This window comes from Apodemus sylvaticus, chromosome 4 (genome assembly GCF_947179515.1).
Source record: "Apodemus sylvaticus chromosome 4, mApoSyl1.1, whole genome shotgun sequence".
In the NCBI taxonomy this organism is placed as follows: domain Eukaryota; kingdom Metazoa; phylum Chordata; class Mammalia; order Rodentia; family Muridae; genus Apodemus; species Apodemus sylvaticus.
In genome coordinates, this window is record NC_067475.1 from 39,959,448 (window position 1) to 39,974,780 (window position 15,333).

General features: G+C 41.9%; 1 protein-coding gene across 3 annotated transcripts in view; it reads right to left on the minus strand.

Moving 5' to 3' along the window:
- Pde5a (phosphodiesterase 5A) overlaps positions 1-15,333 on the minus strand; it is a 161,531-nt gene that overhangs the window by 61,552 nt on the left and 84,646 nt on the right. For all 3 annotated transcript variants that reach the window (XM_052179313.1, XM_052179311.1, XM_052179312.1), the window contains exons 8-9: positions 5,768-5,876; positions 4,799-4,886 (exon numbers count right to left, since the gene is read on the minus strand). In XM_052179313.1, the coding sequence (XP_052035273.1) occupies positions 4,799-4,886; positions 5,768-5,876 (197 nt within the window). The remainder of the gene's footprint in view (positions 1-4,798; positions 4,887-5,767; positions 5,877-15,333) is intronic.

Sequence of the window (15,333 nt, forward strand, 5' to 3'; positions counted from 1 at the left end):
TATGGGTAAAAATAATACCCAAGACTGTATGTATTAGGAGGAAGATGAAGTGATAATAAAACCAAATTATCCATGTTCCCTAATATTAAGAAGGGGTGTGGGGTACTTACTCAGCATCAGCTGTGTGGCCACTGCCATTGTAAGAGCTGCCCACTACCAAGCACCTCTGGAAACCACACAGAGGATGGCCCCGAACCCCTGCCACTGCGGCCTTTTCTTTAATTCTGGGACTCATCGTCTGCTTCCAACCTCCTAGCTTTGCAACAACACAGGGTTAAGGGTTACTACTTCTCCTTGAGCGTCAGTTTTTAAGGGCGGGGCCCTTCATAGGTTGATCACATTCCTGAAAATGGCCCCACACTCAAGAGTATCTGGGCAGCATGAATTGGATCGCATAGGTTTAACGAGGGAGAAAGAGAAGACAAGTTGGGCGGGAAGGAAGATAGGCATCTGCAAGAAATTAGGGTAAATAGGATCAAAATGCATCTATGACATTCTCAAAAACTAATAAAAAATATTCTACTTTGCAGGCAGGGGTTTTCAGTCCCAGCATTTGGTAGGCAGACCTCAATGAATTCAAAAGCATCAAGTTCCATGCCAACCAGGACTTCAAAGTAAGTCCATGTCTCAAAGATCAATCAACCCCCCGTCCCACCCCCACAATATCCACAAGTGAGAGACAACACGTGATGTTTGCCTTTCTGGGTCTGGATTGGCTCGCCCAGAATCAGAGCCAAGAGTGGGCTATGTCTTTTGGAGTTCTTGGCCAGTGAGGTCCCATAGACCCAAATATCAAACACCCTTGCTCACGCTCTTCCTTACTCGTAAGGTGCTGAAGACTCCGCATACTGGAGCTGCAGACAAGGAGGAGTCAAGCTGGGACCTGCCTGGAAACCGTCTCTGTTGTTAGCTTTCGGAGCATGGGAAAGTGCTATGCATAGTACCAGAGAGAAAAGTAACCACCGTCCTGACACAATCAGGAACCTTGTGAGCCACAGCTGGCTCGGCAAGACGTGTTCACTGGTCCAGTAGTGGCACCAACGTCACAGAGTTAACCAACTGCTTTCCAGTTGGACTTAAGGCCTGCCACACAAGCTGAAACCTACACTTAGCACCACCACTGAGACCAGAACTCACATCTGGAAAGGTTAAAGACCCTAAAGGAGAAACTACTGCTTTTACTGTTAAGTGGGTAGAATATTAAACTGACCAACAACTTAGCATTATATTCATAGGATAGTGAATCTGCCAAATCTCATCAGAGAAGATGCATTTTGAAGTAGATGGTAACTGATAGACCTGTTCAAAATGTAGAAAATACAAGCCTGAAAAATGTGTGGTTCAGATGTTTGTATTACACACCCAAGGCACAAGGATCATTGTAAAAGAGGGGGAGGAAAGATTGTAAGAGCCATAGACAGTCAGTTGAACATATGAATTCAGTTCACGGCAGTTGTGAGTGTGCAAGGCCTGCATAGACTCGAGCCACACAGAATCTCAATGGGGGCGGGGAATAATATGATATATGATATATAACATGTAATATACGATATATAGTATGTAAATATAATATGATATATATTTTAAAATATAAAAATATATTAACCCCCTCAAATATGCTTTAAAATTGGTATGGAGATTAGAGATCAAAATTCCTGGAAAGAATACTATGGAGAAAAGGGCATATTTTGCTTAATCAAGAAGGCAAACAACTGGTTAAAATGAATGAAAGTTAATTGAGAAAAAATTTTCCTGGGCAGCAGTGGAAACATTCTGTATCAGGCAGAGCACATGAAAACATTTGTTGATAGGATATAATGCTTTGGGGAATAAAGTTGATGATACAACAGGCTCTGAACTGGTCTAATGTTTATAATTTCATCTGAATGTCAGTAATGAGAACTGATGAAGAGGAAGGAAGAAGATTACAGAGAGACACACGGGTGGCCTGTTTGTCTGCGTGAAACTCTGTGGGGATTCTCTATTAGAATGGCTCATGGGGATCTGGTCTGTGACATGCAAGATGAATTATCCACAGCCGTGATCTTTTCCCCACGGCTCCCGTGGACATCTAAGTATGTGCAGAATTCCAGCTCCCAGTTTTGTCCCACGTATAAAACAGCAGGGTATGCTGGGAAATTTTCACTTCACACTTGCAGTGAACTTGAGTACCTTGTCTGTTCCACAAACTCACACAGAACCCATTTCTTTCCTTTTTTTTTTTTAAATTATTTTTTCTCTTTTTAAAGGCATCTGCTGCCTTTGGCTTCTGCTTTTCAGCAGGATGGGAAAGCATGCAATCATCCATACTCTTTTGTTTTGACTTCAGTGTTTTGAGACAGGGTCTCTCTGTTATGCAGCCCCACCTGTCCTGGACCTTGCTATGTGGACCTCAGACTCGCAGAGCTCTGCCTGCTGTAGGTGCCATGCTCTGCTTGAGTCTTCTTATTCTAAGTTTTAAAAAATTTGCTACTTTTTCAGAAATGGACACAAGATCAAAAAGTGAATTTCGACAGATCTACGAAGTTACTGAGTGATCCTAATCGTCTACATGAGAGGGAAGCAAAGGGCTTTCGAGGTCCTTTCCCAGGCTTGCGCTCTGTAACCAGCCGTGCTTCTATGCTTACGGTGGGCACAGGAGCGAGCTCCAGACACATCCCTCCCTCAGCAGGCCTCGACTCCCACCTCTTATTTCACAGAGACATTGTTGAGGCAAGGCAGACTTGCAGGTCTTCCTTCTTTCTTATGACATCGTATTAGTAAATGATGCCTCCCTGCAGGAGCTCAATTGCACACTCTCAAACACAGCTTATGGTAGTTTCTTAGAGTTTCATGAAAAACAAATTCTAAAAAAGCATAACAAAGTGTAGTCTCCCCATTGGTCTCCTAGCAAGTAACATTTTATAACCTAACATTTGGAGATCGGTTGGAGATGATGCTAATATAGATGTGCTTATATGTTACATTCATTGGTTTGTTTTTTTTTTTTTTTTGGTTTTTTTTTTTTTGGTTTTTTTTTTGGTCTGAGCTAAGAAGAGTACTGCGTATAACACAGTAGGAGTAGCCTCCAAGATTCTAGGGGTGCATGTAGGGTCTGGTCCTGGGCCTGACAGATGCAGGACCTGCAATGGAAGGTATGCTGGTGACAGGGGACGGCCAGACTGGTGAAGAAAACCAGTACAGACAAGAAACGGAACTTTAGAACACAAACGTGAACCTGCAAAGCAGCCGGTTCCCTTCCTATGAACTATGTTGAAAGGAAAATCAAATAAGGGAAATCAGATTAGTGGGTCTGGAATCAGAACAAGGGAGAGCAGCTCATGGAATGCTTAATGGCCTCCCAGCAAAGGAATCAGAGTTGTGTCCGATTTGGATAGGCATTTTCAACATTTAACACACACACACACACACACACATACATGAACAAGCACATGTACACACATGCTAACACACCTACCTACCTGCTTCCATGTTAAATAATAATACCTTTTTTCTTGCAACCTGAAAGCTATGCAGATTTTTTAAGGTAAATTTATACATAAGTGATGTTCCATTAGGGTTTCGGTGTCAAATTTTAATCTTTAGAAGTCAGCTATCTTTCCTTTATTTCTACAAACTTGGGAGCATGCTACTAGTTCACACTGCTTTCTGTGTTAACCATGGATAACCAGAGTACAAAATAACATACATTTTGTCTACCTCTGTCTTTTTTAGCACAGGGTTTCACCATGTAGCCCTGGCTGGCCTCCAACTCAGAAATCTACCTGCCTCTGCCTCTTGAGGACTGGGACTAAAGCCATATGCTATCTGCCAATGCCCAGCAATGTTTGCCCCGCACTTAATAAAGCCTATGACACTGAGGGGTAAACACATCAGTAACAGAGGACATCCTTCTAGTGTCTGGAGAAGGAATTTGTGTGCTGTTATGTAGTGAAAGTTGTCCTTTAACCTCTGTATACAAACCTAAGACCCCAGGGCAGGGATTTCTGCTTTTCTCCCTGATTTATGCCAGGCACCTAGACTGCAGGAGTGCTCAGTAAATATTGATTAAATGAATAAACAAATTAATACAACCTATAACCTCACCTAAATATTTGAAAAGTCAAATATCAGGAAATATGACTAAATATATATTGTCAATGGATGGCTCTCAGTGTATGAACTTTGAACATTTTTTAATGGGTGTTTGAGTGTGTGCACACGGGGTTGTGGAAGTGTGTCACAATGTGGATGTGGAGATCAGAAGACAACATCCTGCAGTTGGTTCTCTCCTTCTACCATATGGATACTGGGAATAGAATTTAGACTTGGTGGCAAGCCCCTATCCCAATGAACCATTTTGCCAGGCCAGTATACAGACTTTTTACACATCAATCTTGTTTTTTTTGTTTGTTTTGTTTTGTTTTGTTTTTCAAGACTAGGTTTCTCTGTGTAGCCCTGGCTATCCTAAAACTCACTCTGCAGACCAGGCTGGCTTTGAACCCAGAGATCTGCCTGTCTCTGCCTTCCAAGTGCTGGGATTAAAGGCGTGCGTGCCCCACCACTGCCTGGATAGCACATCAATCTGGAACAAAAATCTCAAATAAAACTATTTTAATGATCAGAAATACAGTATATCTAATTAAATGTCTGACGTGTATGGAGGAATTTATCAACATAAAATTTTTAACTTATAACTCTAATTTTTCTCTTTACCCAGATATTTTATTCTTGAAGTTTCTAAGTCACACTTGAAAGTGGTAGAGAATGCTTTTTTCTTACAGAAATTCTGAGTGTTGAGTCAGTGAAAAGGTCTTACCTATGACTTTGTTCTTCTTCCCATTTTTTATAGGCGTGCAAAGTAAACTTCCAATGCAGTGCGTGTTCATATGTCCCATGTTTTCATTCTAAAGAACAAAACCAAGACCGATAAAACAGCAGAAATGACTGGTCCCACAAATGTCATACTAACTGTAGCACACACTGAAATAACACGTATGCTCATCTTGTACCAGCTACAGACCATGAGCAATAGAGTCAGTCTTTATTAGAAACACGCACCAAATGTCCTTTATGCTATTTAAACTTTCCAAAGAGTTTATAGCAAAAGTTAAGTCAAATATTTATTCAGTGTCTGCTATCCTGGTGAGATGGGTCTCCAGTCCATAACCCAGGCAGAATCCAAAGCCTGGAAACAACACATCACAATACTGGCATTCTTAATAACACCACCATACTTGAGGCCTACATTTACACAGTCTGACAAAGTTGTCCCAAGCGTGCAAGCAACAGAATCAAGGCAGCTGTGTCACAGGCTAGTGTTTTCTGAAAGATTAAAGTAAACGCAGGAATTCAAAGTGTTCAGTGTCTGGGGAACACATCTCTATAATAACTTCACTGTCAAGGCAAATGGATATCCACCTTCCCCAAGAAGCAGCTCACTAAGAAGACTGCCAGTGGTGTGCACCCAAACCACAGGGACCGTAATTTTTACAGATAAAGTCAGGCACTCCATCTGAGGAGAGTCTCTGACACCATGTTCTTTAAATCACCTCAACATGCACACGTGGTTTGTCACTAGACAAAGAGTAGAGCGAAAATACAGACAGCACAGCCTCCCTAACACACATAGAAGTACTTCACCACCCCTCCGTCAAGCAGGCAAAACAGAGATCATCCCCCTTAAACAGTCAGTTTCCAGCCTAGTCCTTCAGACAAACAGCAGCTGTGAGTGTGGGTCTGAAGGGACACAGCCTGTGAGCATCAGCTCTAAAATTAGGTTACTTACTGTCCAGGGAAATCTTTTGTCCTTGGTGACATCTGGGATATTAAGTGGCTCCATTGTGTTTTTGACATACTGAGCGTACATGTAATTGATCTTGTTTGCATCGTGGTCCCTGCAGAAATAATAGACGTGAGTTCCTTCTATGCAGTGGGCAAATGTGCTATTTCAACAGGTAAAGGAGGGACCCGCAACTGTGAACTATGGGGAAGGGGGTGGGGATATCTACATCCTAATTTGGAAATATGTTAGACGATTACAGCTCAGTCATTACCCCAGTCAGAACAGCCTGATACAACAGACACCCGCACATTTGGACTGTGCAGAACAGCGGTTCTCAACCTGTGGGCCATGATCCCCTTGGATGTCACATTTCTGATAACCTGAATATCAGATTATTTCCATTACAATTTATAATAGTAGCAAACATATAGTTATGAAGGAGTAATGAAATAATTATATGGTTGGTGTTCACCACAACATGAGGAACTTTATTAAAGGGCCACACTTAAAAAAAAACTTAGTAGGTTATCTCTAGATGCATCTTCTTCCTGGTGTGTGTGTGTGTATGTGTGTGTGTGTGTGTGTGTGTGTGTGTGTATTTTCTGTCTGATATGCCTATTTTAATTGTAGTTTTACTAACTGAAGAAATGGAAAAGTAGTAGGTGATATTTAAAACTGAATATATGCCTTAGGCATGGGATTCCTCCCCAAGCTCTTGGTCATCGAATGCCCTCTCCCTGAGAAGTGGATTTCATGGTTCCAGAAGGAACCACGCAAGCTGTCAAAAAGGAAGCAAGTGGCGGGCCTACAGCCATGATGCTTAGAAGCACAACAATGAGCACAATTTGATGGCAGAAGAACCCTGAGGATACAGCAGGAGTGTGAAGACCTCAGTGGTAACCAGCAGCGCTCTAACTGCACTTAGGGTCCACTCATGGGAACTCATGCCTGGAACTGGACACCAAACCAACAATGCAGGACCACTGAGGTCATGGAGGAGGACCTACAGCCACTGCTTTATGAAATCATAATTTCTAGCTGCTACATTCTAAATATTTGTCCTTATACCAACAGATAAGAGTAGTTCTTACACCTTATAAAGGGAACTTCTCTTTGCAACAGATGGAGACCATTAAACCCAATCAAATGGCAGAATTGTGGAGTCAAGTTTCAACTATTAGCTCTACAACACAACTCCTACGCCCAGGACTCAGGGATTGTTGGAGAAGAGGAGTGGAAAGATGCTAAGAGCCAGCAGATCGGAGAGTTTACTGTGAGGTTGTCTCCTAGGAATGTAAGGAACTACACCCATAAAGTCTCACCAATATGGCTACCTAAACACACGCTGAACAAGGTTGACATCATAGACATGTTGACATGGATGGGGGGAAGCTCACAAGGTCCCAGTCCTACACACACACACACACACACACACACACACACACACACCCTATAGGCAACTAAAGAATGTTTAGAGTGTGAGGAATAGTGTTCTGCAAGGAAAAACACACAATTAGTTATCCAATACCAAATGGTCAGCCTGGAAAACATGTACATACAAATAACATTATGTAGACATTATAAGCAGGTTGTATTTCTGTATTTAGTAACTCTCTCTCTCTCTCTCTCTCTCTCTCTCTCTCTCTCTCTCTCTCACACACACACACACACACACACACACACCTGTGTAACAACAAAAAGGGGCTGTGACTTTGAAAGAGACAGGAAAGTGATATGGAAAAGTTTGAAGGGAGGAAACAGAACGGCAACATGATACAATTATATTATAATTTCAACAAATAAAAGAAATAATAAAAATTTTTAAAATGTTTTTTAAAAAAAGTTATTGGTCAGGGACTCCCCAGGGGTCTCCAAAATAGCCCATCCTAATTACACAGTAAAACCTTAAGGTTGAAGACACCAGACACTTTGCCTGCAAGACATAGAGAAATCAACCTGAAACTAAGCAGAAATCTTTCTCCCATCTGGCTAGCTCTCGTAGTGTCAAAGATGCTGTGCAGGCTGCTAGGGAAGAGAAGACATCCGGTCCTACCAAGTGCTGGACTCTACTTATGTGTGTTGTGATGACCTTCAGGCAATATCTACCTGCCCGCCAGTGCAATGGAATGATTATTATAGGATAACTACTTGATTTCTGGTTGGACTTGAGGCCTGCTCCACAGGAGGGGTTTTCATGCCTAGTACTGTAATCCTGGTCAGAAGCTCACAGTGATAGATCATAGGCCCTAGGGAAGAAACTACTACTGTTCTTTACATGAACATATCAAGTTGCCCCCTAAATATTTATGTTTGTGCCACAGACCTGAGATGCTCTCAGTCTTGCTCAGAGAAGCTTCTTTTTCACAGTAGGTAGCTGTGGTGGTTTAAATGAGACTTGCTTTGAGAAGCTCACGTGTTTGAATAATTTGTCCCCAGCTAATTAACTGTTTGGGAAGGATTGAGACAGTAGTTCTCAACATGTGGGTCTCAACCCCTTCAGACATGAATGACCCTTTCACAGGGATTGCATATCAGATCTCCTACATGGCAGATGATTACCTTATGATTCATAACAGTAAAGAAGTTATAATCATGAAGTAGTAATGAAAATAAATTTATGGTTGGGGGTCAGCACAACATGAAGAACTGGGTTAAAGGGTCCCAGCATTAGGAAGGTTGAGAACCACTGAGTTAGGAATTGTCATTGGGGATGGGCTCTGAGGTTCCACAAGACTTGTGCCATTCCATTGGTTATGTTGTGTTGTCACAGCAACAGACACCCTAGTTATAACATCAGCAATCAATATATAATTAGTCCAAGTGCCGAGAGTAAAAGGCTGAGGGCTCAGCCCCAGTGGGAACTCTTCCCCAGTCACCCCTCCCCCACCAAGCCCAGGCAATGTCCTAAAAGAGGAAAAGAAGTGGAAAGACGTTTAGAACTGGAAGATGAGGAGGAGTTCAGGGAAATGCTGTCTGGACATCATGTAACTATTATAATCATCGTCTCTTAGCAGCTATGGTTTACCTTCTCAAGAACTGCACAAAATCCAGCCAGCACAGAATCCCAGCCAGGCCCATCCTAATTTCACCTAAATACTTCTAGTGCACTAGTGGGTGGGAAGATATTGCCTGAAGGTCACTGCACCGCACGTAGAGCCCAGCACTCGGTAGGACCAGATGTCTTCTCTTCCCTAGCAGAAGAGTCTTTGACACTATGGGAGGTAGCCAGAAGGAGAAAGACCTCTGCTTAGTTTCAGGTTGATTTCCCCATGTCTTGCAGCCAAAGTGTATGGTGCCTTCAGCAGTAAGGTTTTACTGTGTAATTAGGACTGGAAAGATGCTCTCCAGGCTCCACTCCTTACCAAGAGTGATTGGCAGTTGACAGTTGTTGGGAAAGACAGAGCCATTCTCCTTGGGTGGTGTTCCCCCAGGCAGGTTTCCACGTGCCAGTGAACAGCCCCACACCCATGCTCATATGTGCAATGATAATTGGACTTAGTGGGTTATAAACAGCAACATCAAATAGGGGGCACATTATAGAGGCACACAGAAGAATTGGCGAGGAAAACGGGGGGTGTGATCATATTTCATTGTATATAGGTATATAATTCTGAAGAATAAAGAAAATTATAATTAGGAAAAAAGAAATACATGTCCTTCTTGCCCTTTTTTCTTCTCCTCTCTCTTGCTCTCACTCTTACTCTCTTCTCTTACATTTCTTTCCTCATTTCCTTCCCCCCTCTCTCCACGTGGTCTTGGCTGACTTCTACTTCTCTACCTTTTCTCTTTCCCTCCATCTTTCTGTAATAAGGCTTTAAAATAAAAAAAGAAAGGAAGAAGGAAAGGAAGGAAGGAAGGAAGGAAGGAAGGAAGGAAGGAAGGAAGGAAGGAAGGAAGAAAGAAAAGAAAGAAAGAAAGAAAGAATAAAAGAAAGAACAAAAGAAAGAAAGAAAGAAAGAAAGAAAGAAAGAAAGAAAGAAAGAAAGAAAGAAAGAAAGAAAGAAAGAAAGAAAGAAAGAAAGAAAGAACATGTCTTAGAACTTTTCTGGTTCTAAGTTTCCAAAGTTCCAATATGGTGCCTGTCTACCGTCCTTCAAACGCAGGCTATATCTTGGAATAGCGATGTCATCCAGCGTTCCACAGTGGCTCAGATATTTCAGTATCCCCTTTCTGTCATATGTATTTTGATTTAATTGTAATAAGGTCAAATAGAGCCTTTTTTGCACTGGAAAGTATTACAAATGAATGAAAAAGAATGCAAATGACATTTCAGAACGTAGCACAGGACTAGATGGGTATGAGATTAACTTCCAGCTCAGCCTTGAAGGCATTCGGATTGCCTTGCATAACAGATCTCCTGGGTCTGATTACATGTGTTATCTGTGTGACATTCAAGGAAAGGTTGTAAGTGCAGGCTTGAGGCTAAGAACATAATACTGAAAACTACAAGAATCATTTTTTTACAATCAATAGCTTAGGGAAATGAAACAAAAAGAAGCCATAATGTAGACAGGAAAAATAAAAAAGGTTGTCACCGGAGAAAGAAAAACACCAGAAAAGATGCCTCTATAGAAGCCTTCTGTAGACTAGAAATGAAAATAGTAATAACTATACCATTCTTACCATTACCATCAGCATTACGTCCACAACATCAGAAGCAACTCAAAATGCCTAAGAAACTTGCCAGAACCATTAATTCGGAAATAGGAGCTGCTATAGAAGCATGAGTTCTATTAAAGTTACGTAACACCTGGTTATTTCCTACTTTATAAAAAAATGTTGATACATTGCTTCCTGCCTTCAATAAATACAACGTGGACACCTGTTCCCGAGGGCCACACTGGGGTCTATGTGAAAGAAAAACAATCTACCGTAGGTCAGTCACTACAGAGAGCAGCTTATTATCTAGGAGGATACTAATAGAGCGATGGAGATTTTAGCTGCATATGCTGCTTGGGCAGTGTCTAGTAGAGATGCGCCAGCTGCCCCCAGATTAACTCTTCTCTGTGTGGACGGACCTAGAGCTACTCAGAATAAAGACTGAATTACTCTGCAAGCCAAAGAGTTAGTGTTACCCCAGGAATCATTCCCAGTCAAGAAGATGACAAGGCATGTTTGGGACAACTTCTAGAATACTGATGGTGCTTTTGCCTCCTGACCCGCTGTTTAGAATGTGATGGCTGGGCTCCATTGCTGCTCCCGGATGCACAGAACATAGCTCAGGGATGTGAGATAGAAGGCATCAGAGATTTGGGACATTTGTAGCTTACAGGTCCAATGCCAGTTTTGACCTGCCTAGCTCGGAGCACGCCAAGGAAAGTAATAAGATTACATTCCTTTTACATTTATGCTTTTTTAATTTTGAGAATTCCCTATGAGAGTACGGTATTCACTTTTTCCCATACTCTCCCATCTTCCCTATGTCCCCCTGAGTCCACTCTCAAATCCATGACTTCCTTACCATTGTGGTTACATATAGACGTATGTATATGTAAATACAATCTGCTGGGTCCACTTAGTGTTGCTCCTGTGTGTGTGCTTAGGACTCACACAGTCCTAAGGGGTTGTATGACCCATCAGGGGACTCATCTCTTCTGAAGAGAAGAGCAATTCTTCCTTTCTTAGCAACCATTAATTGCCTATAGTTGTTCAGCTAGGAGTGGGACCTTGTGAGATATTCCCTATCTATGCTGGCCTGTCAACTTGCATTATCATTTTGGAGGTCTCATTTAGGCGACCATATTGTTATGATCATAGGTGCAGCTTCCCTGTCATATATAGAGGACACAATATTGCATTCCTGTTTAAGCTGTTTTTATTTTGTGTATTCGTGATTCACAATAAAAACTAACCTTCCTAAATACTACTGGTAACAACACAAACACCACACGTGGGAGAAGGTCAGAGAGCATCCAAGTGGATTCGATTAGGAAAGAAATGACATTGCAGAAATGTTTATAAAGCTAGCTGCACCTTAGGAATGGGTAAAGAGATTGGGAAAGAAAGGTAGGGTAAAAAAGAATAGGCAGAAAAAAAATGAGTATCAATGCAAAATACATTTCTGACATGAATTAGTTCTAGATACATCAAGAAATGTTAAATAGTTGCAGATTATCAGAAATAAAGTGGGCGGCCGGGCCCGTGGGCAGAGGCAGCACTGTTGGTGGCAGTTTGCAGCGAAGCGTTTGGTGTGATCTCTCATGCCATTTTGCTGGCTTCACCTGCCAAGAGTCCAGAAGACAGGATTTACCCTGGCTGTGAGTCTGTGAATGAGTGCATGGAGAGCATTTGCAAAATGTGTAAGGAAGAGAATGTAACCCAACGTCTCCCATCACATTGGATCCTGGTCAGATACTTGCTTTTATCAGCAATCTGGCAGATCTCAGCTGACTTCTTCACAGAGCTGATGCACAGATGTACCAACCTTATAGCAAAGACTGGGTCAAAGAGAAGCCTATGTGCTTCCTTCATCCATACCCAATAGGCTGGGAAGTAACTAAGGTGGAAGCATTGGGGGTTAGGGTGGGCTCGGAGCAGGTGTGTACAGCAGGCTGTGGTGAACGTTTTCTATGACAGTCATCCTGTTTCCATCTTGCTACACCCAAGCCAGACTGAATGTCTGGCAATAAAACATGAATGAAAATTTCATTATGAAATATCCACCACTCCTTATCTGCTTTTGTTTGTTTTCCTTAAACATTATTATTTTAATTCAGATAGAAAGTGCTCTTTGCCACCTGAGGTCGGTACCAGTCCTTGAGAAGGTTTAGATCTTCTTTATAGCAGTGAGTGAGCTAACTCTTCACAGGGGACTGGGGACTGGTGACAAGGTTAGTTACCTCCTCTGGGAAAGTCTTAGTGAAAAACAAATGTCTGGGCCGGAGCTGGGGGGAGAATAAAGTGGGTGTTTCTAGCCCAAAATGTTTGGCTAGATAGAACAGATAGTGAGGGCTTTCAAAGTGTAATACGATGAGTATGGACGTCATCCTTTATATAACAGTGACACCACGGTGGCCTTAAACGCACCTTCGAGAGTAAGCTACAGGAAGTGCATGTGGCTGGTGTCTCAGTCGCTGATCTATCTCTAGAAGCCACTTTTAAGGCCATGTCTCCCAGGGATGTTCCAAGACTGAGCCCACCAGGACACTAAATCAAGACTGTTCTGAGACCCAGGATTCTACAGCCAAGAAAACTTCAGCTAGAAGGTTCCCCAGCAGCCCTGCTGGGCTTTCCTTAGCCTTTGCAGCTGTCTAAGACAGCACACAACCTCACTCCCTTCGTCCCGCCCCCACACACACCACAGACCACAGAGCAGATAGGACAATCATGTTTGCCCCCTCTAGCCTCTCCCACATCATTCTCCCGTTTTCTTTTCTAGAGCATGCTGTGATCTCTAGGAAGCTCTGGGCATTTAAACGGGTCTGGGCATCTTCTTCTGGAAGCGCTGGGCTAAGCCGAACATTTCAACATTTGCAGAGTAGATATCAACAGAGCTGCATAAGAGAAAATTCCTGAGAAAGCAGGGCAGGGAATTTGGGGGACGATAAGGCTTTCTGAGCAGCAGAAGTTCACGGGATCCATTGTACACTGGCGTGAACCCAAAACGCACCCATGGCAGCAACTGCAAGCTACAGGGAAGGTTTTTGAAAAAATTTTACAGGCATTAGGTGCTTTTGAGCCTTGATGAAATTCCATCATCACAGAAGAAGAAACTGAGGCTTCAGAGGTCAAAGAAATCACACAATAGCTAGTGTGCAGCAGTACCTGTAGTTAAATAGAGTCTGAGTTCTAGTCTTCCACTTGGTGCCTGTTATCTTTGCACTGGAAGTTTTCTCACTTTAAAAAGTAGTAGAGTGGTGGGAATAGGAACTCCACAGGAAGTTCCTATTAGTTGACGAAAAGAGTCAACTAATCTGGACCCTTGGGGATCTCAGAGATTGAACCACCAACCAAAAAACATAAATGGGCTGGACTTAGGCCTCCCTGCACATATGTAGCAGATGCACAGCTTGGTCTTCATGTGGGTCCTGAACAACTGGAGTGGGGGTTGTCCCAAAAGCTGTTGCCTGTATGTGGCATCTGTTCTTCTAGCTGGGCTGCCTTGTCTGGGCTCAATGGGAGAGGAAGCACCTAGCCTCACAGAGACTTGATGTGCCAAGGTGGGGGCCCCCACTCACTCAGAGGAGAAGGGGAGAGGGGAATGGGGTAAGGATTGTGGGAGGGGTGACCGGGAGGGGAGCGGTGAGCAGGATATAAAGTGAATAAGTAAAAAATAAAATTAAATAAAAAAAGAGCCCAAAAAGTAGTTTTTCTTAAATTGAACATTTGTATTCTTGAATTTAATAATCAATATCAAGTACTAGCTAGTCTATATAGTCCAAGACAAATATGAAGGAGAAAATCTTTGTTTATAATTTCATAATCAAAAGGCACACTTACTTTTAAGAAAAATAAATATCACTAGGATGGAATAACAGGACTAAAATATCTCCTGAAAATAAAGGGTTAACACAATTCCAGCATGAGCTCAAGGAAACCTCCCATCATTAGGAAATGTACCCCACTTCTGGAATCTGGGGTGACAAGCCAACTCAAAAGACAGACGCTACTAACTTCATCTTGCTTACATAACAATTCTAATAAAGATAGACAAGGGTCACGAGAATAGTTTATATTTTGATATCTAACATTTGAAAACTGTAGTCAATGTTATTTAAGCATATAAAAGAAAATAATCTAAAAGCAGCCCTGGATTTTTATCCTTTATTATCGTGACAGGGTCTCAAGTCCACGTTGCCTTTGCACATCCCGTGGAGCTAAGGATGGCCGTGTGACCTCTTCACCATCTCCATCTCTGGAGTGCCAGGATTACATGTGTGTGCAAACACACCTGGCTTATGCAGTGTTATCAATCAAACCCAGGGCTATGCGCATGCTTAGCGAGTAGTTAATTAAACAGGTTGAATCCCTAGACTCAGGACCCATGACTTTCAATCAACAGAGAAGAACTTCAAAATGAAAATGATTTAACTGTTAAAATAAATTATACAGCACTTCATGTTATAGATGAGTTCTGAATTAGAAAAATGTTTAGTTCTGAGAAATAGAGTACCAAATTATTTTACCATCTGTAATCAATTATAGAAGTATAATATATATAATGTAAAGTATAATACCTATTATATAACAATGTAATAAACATTAAGTATAAATATCAACTTAACACTTTCTCAAAATGTTAAAGTTACTAAACACCTTCTATAGTTCAGTTTTTATGAAGTTAAACCAGATAGCTAATTTTATTAATAAACCATTTTAAATAATTTTATCTCATGAATAAATGGTCTCTGACTGCATTACTAGGGTAAAGGCTAACTTTCAAATAAAAGCCATTGACAATGAATGATTTCCATTGCCATATTAGTTTAAAAGTCAGTTAAAACTTGTCTCTTTTAAAATAACCACACTAGCCAGGCAGTAATGGCACACGCCTTTAATCCCAGCACTCTGAGAGGCAGAGGCAGAGGCAGGTGGATTTCTGAGGTCGAGGCCAGCCTGGCCTATAGAGT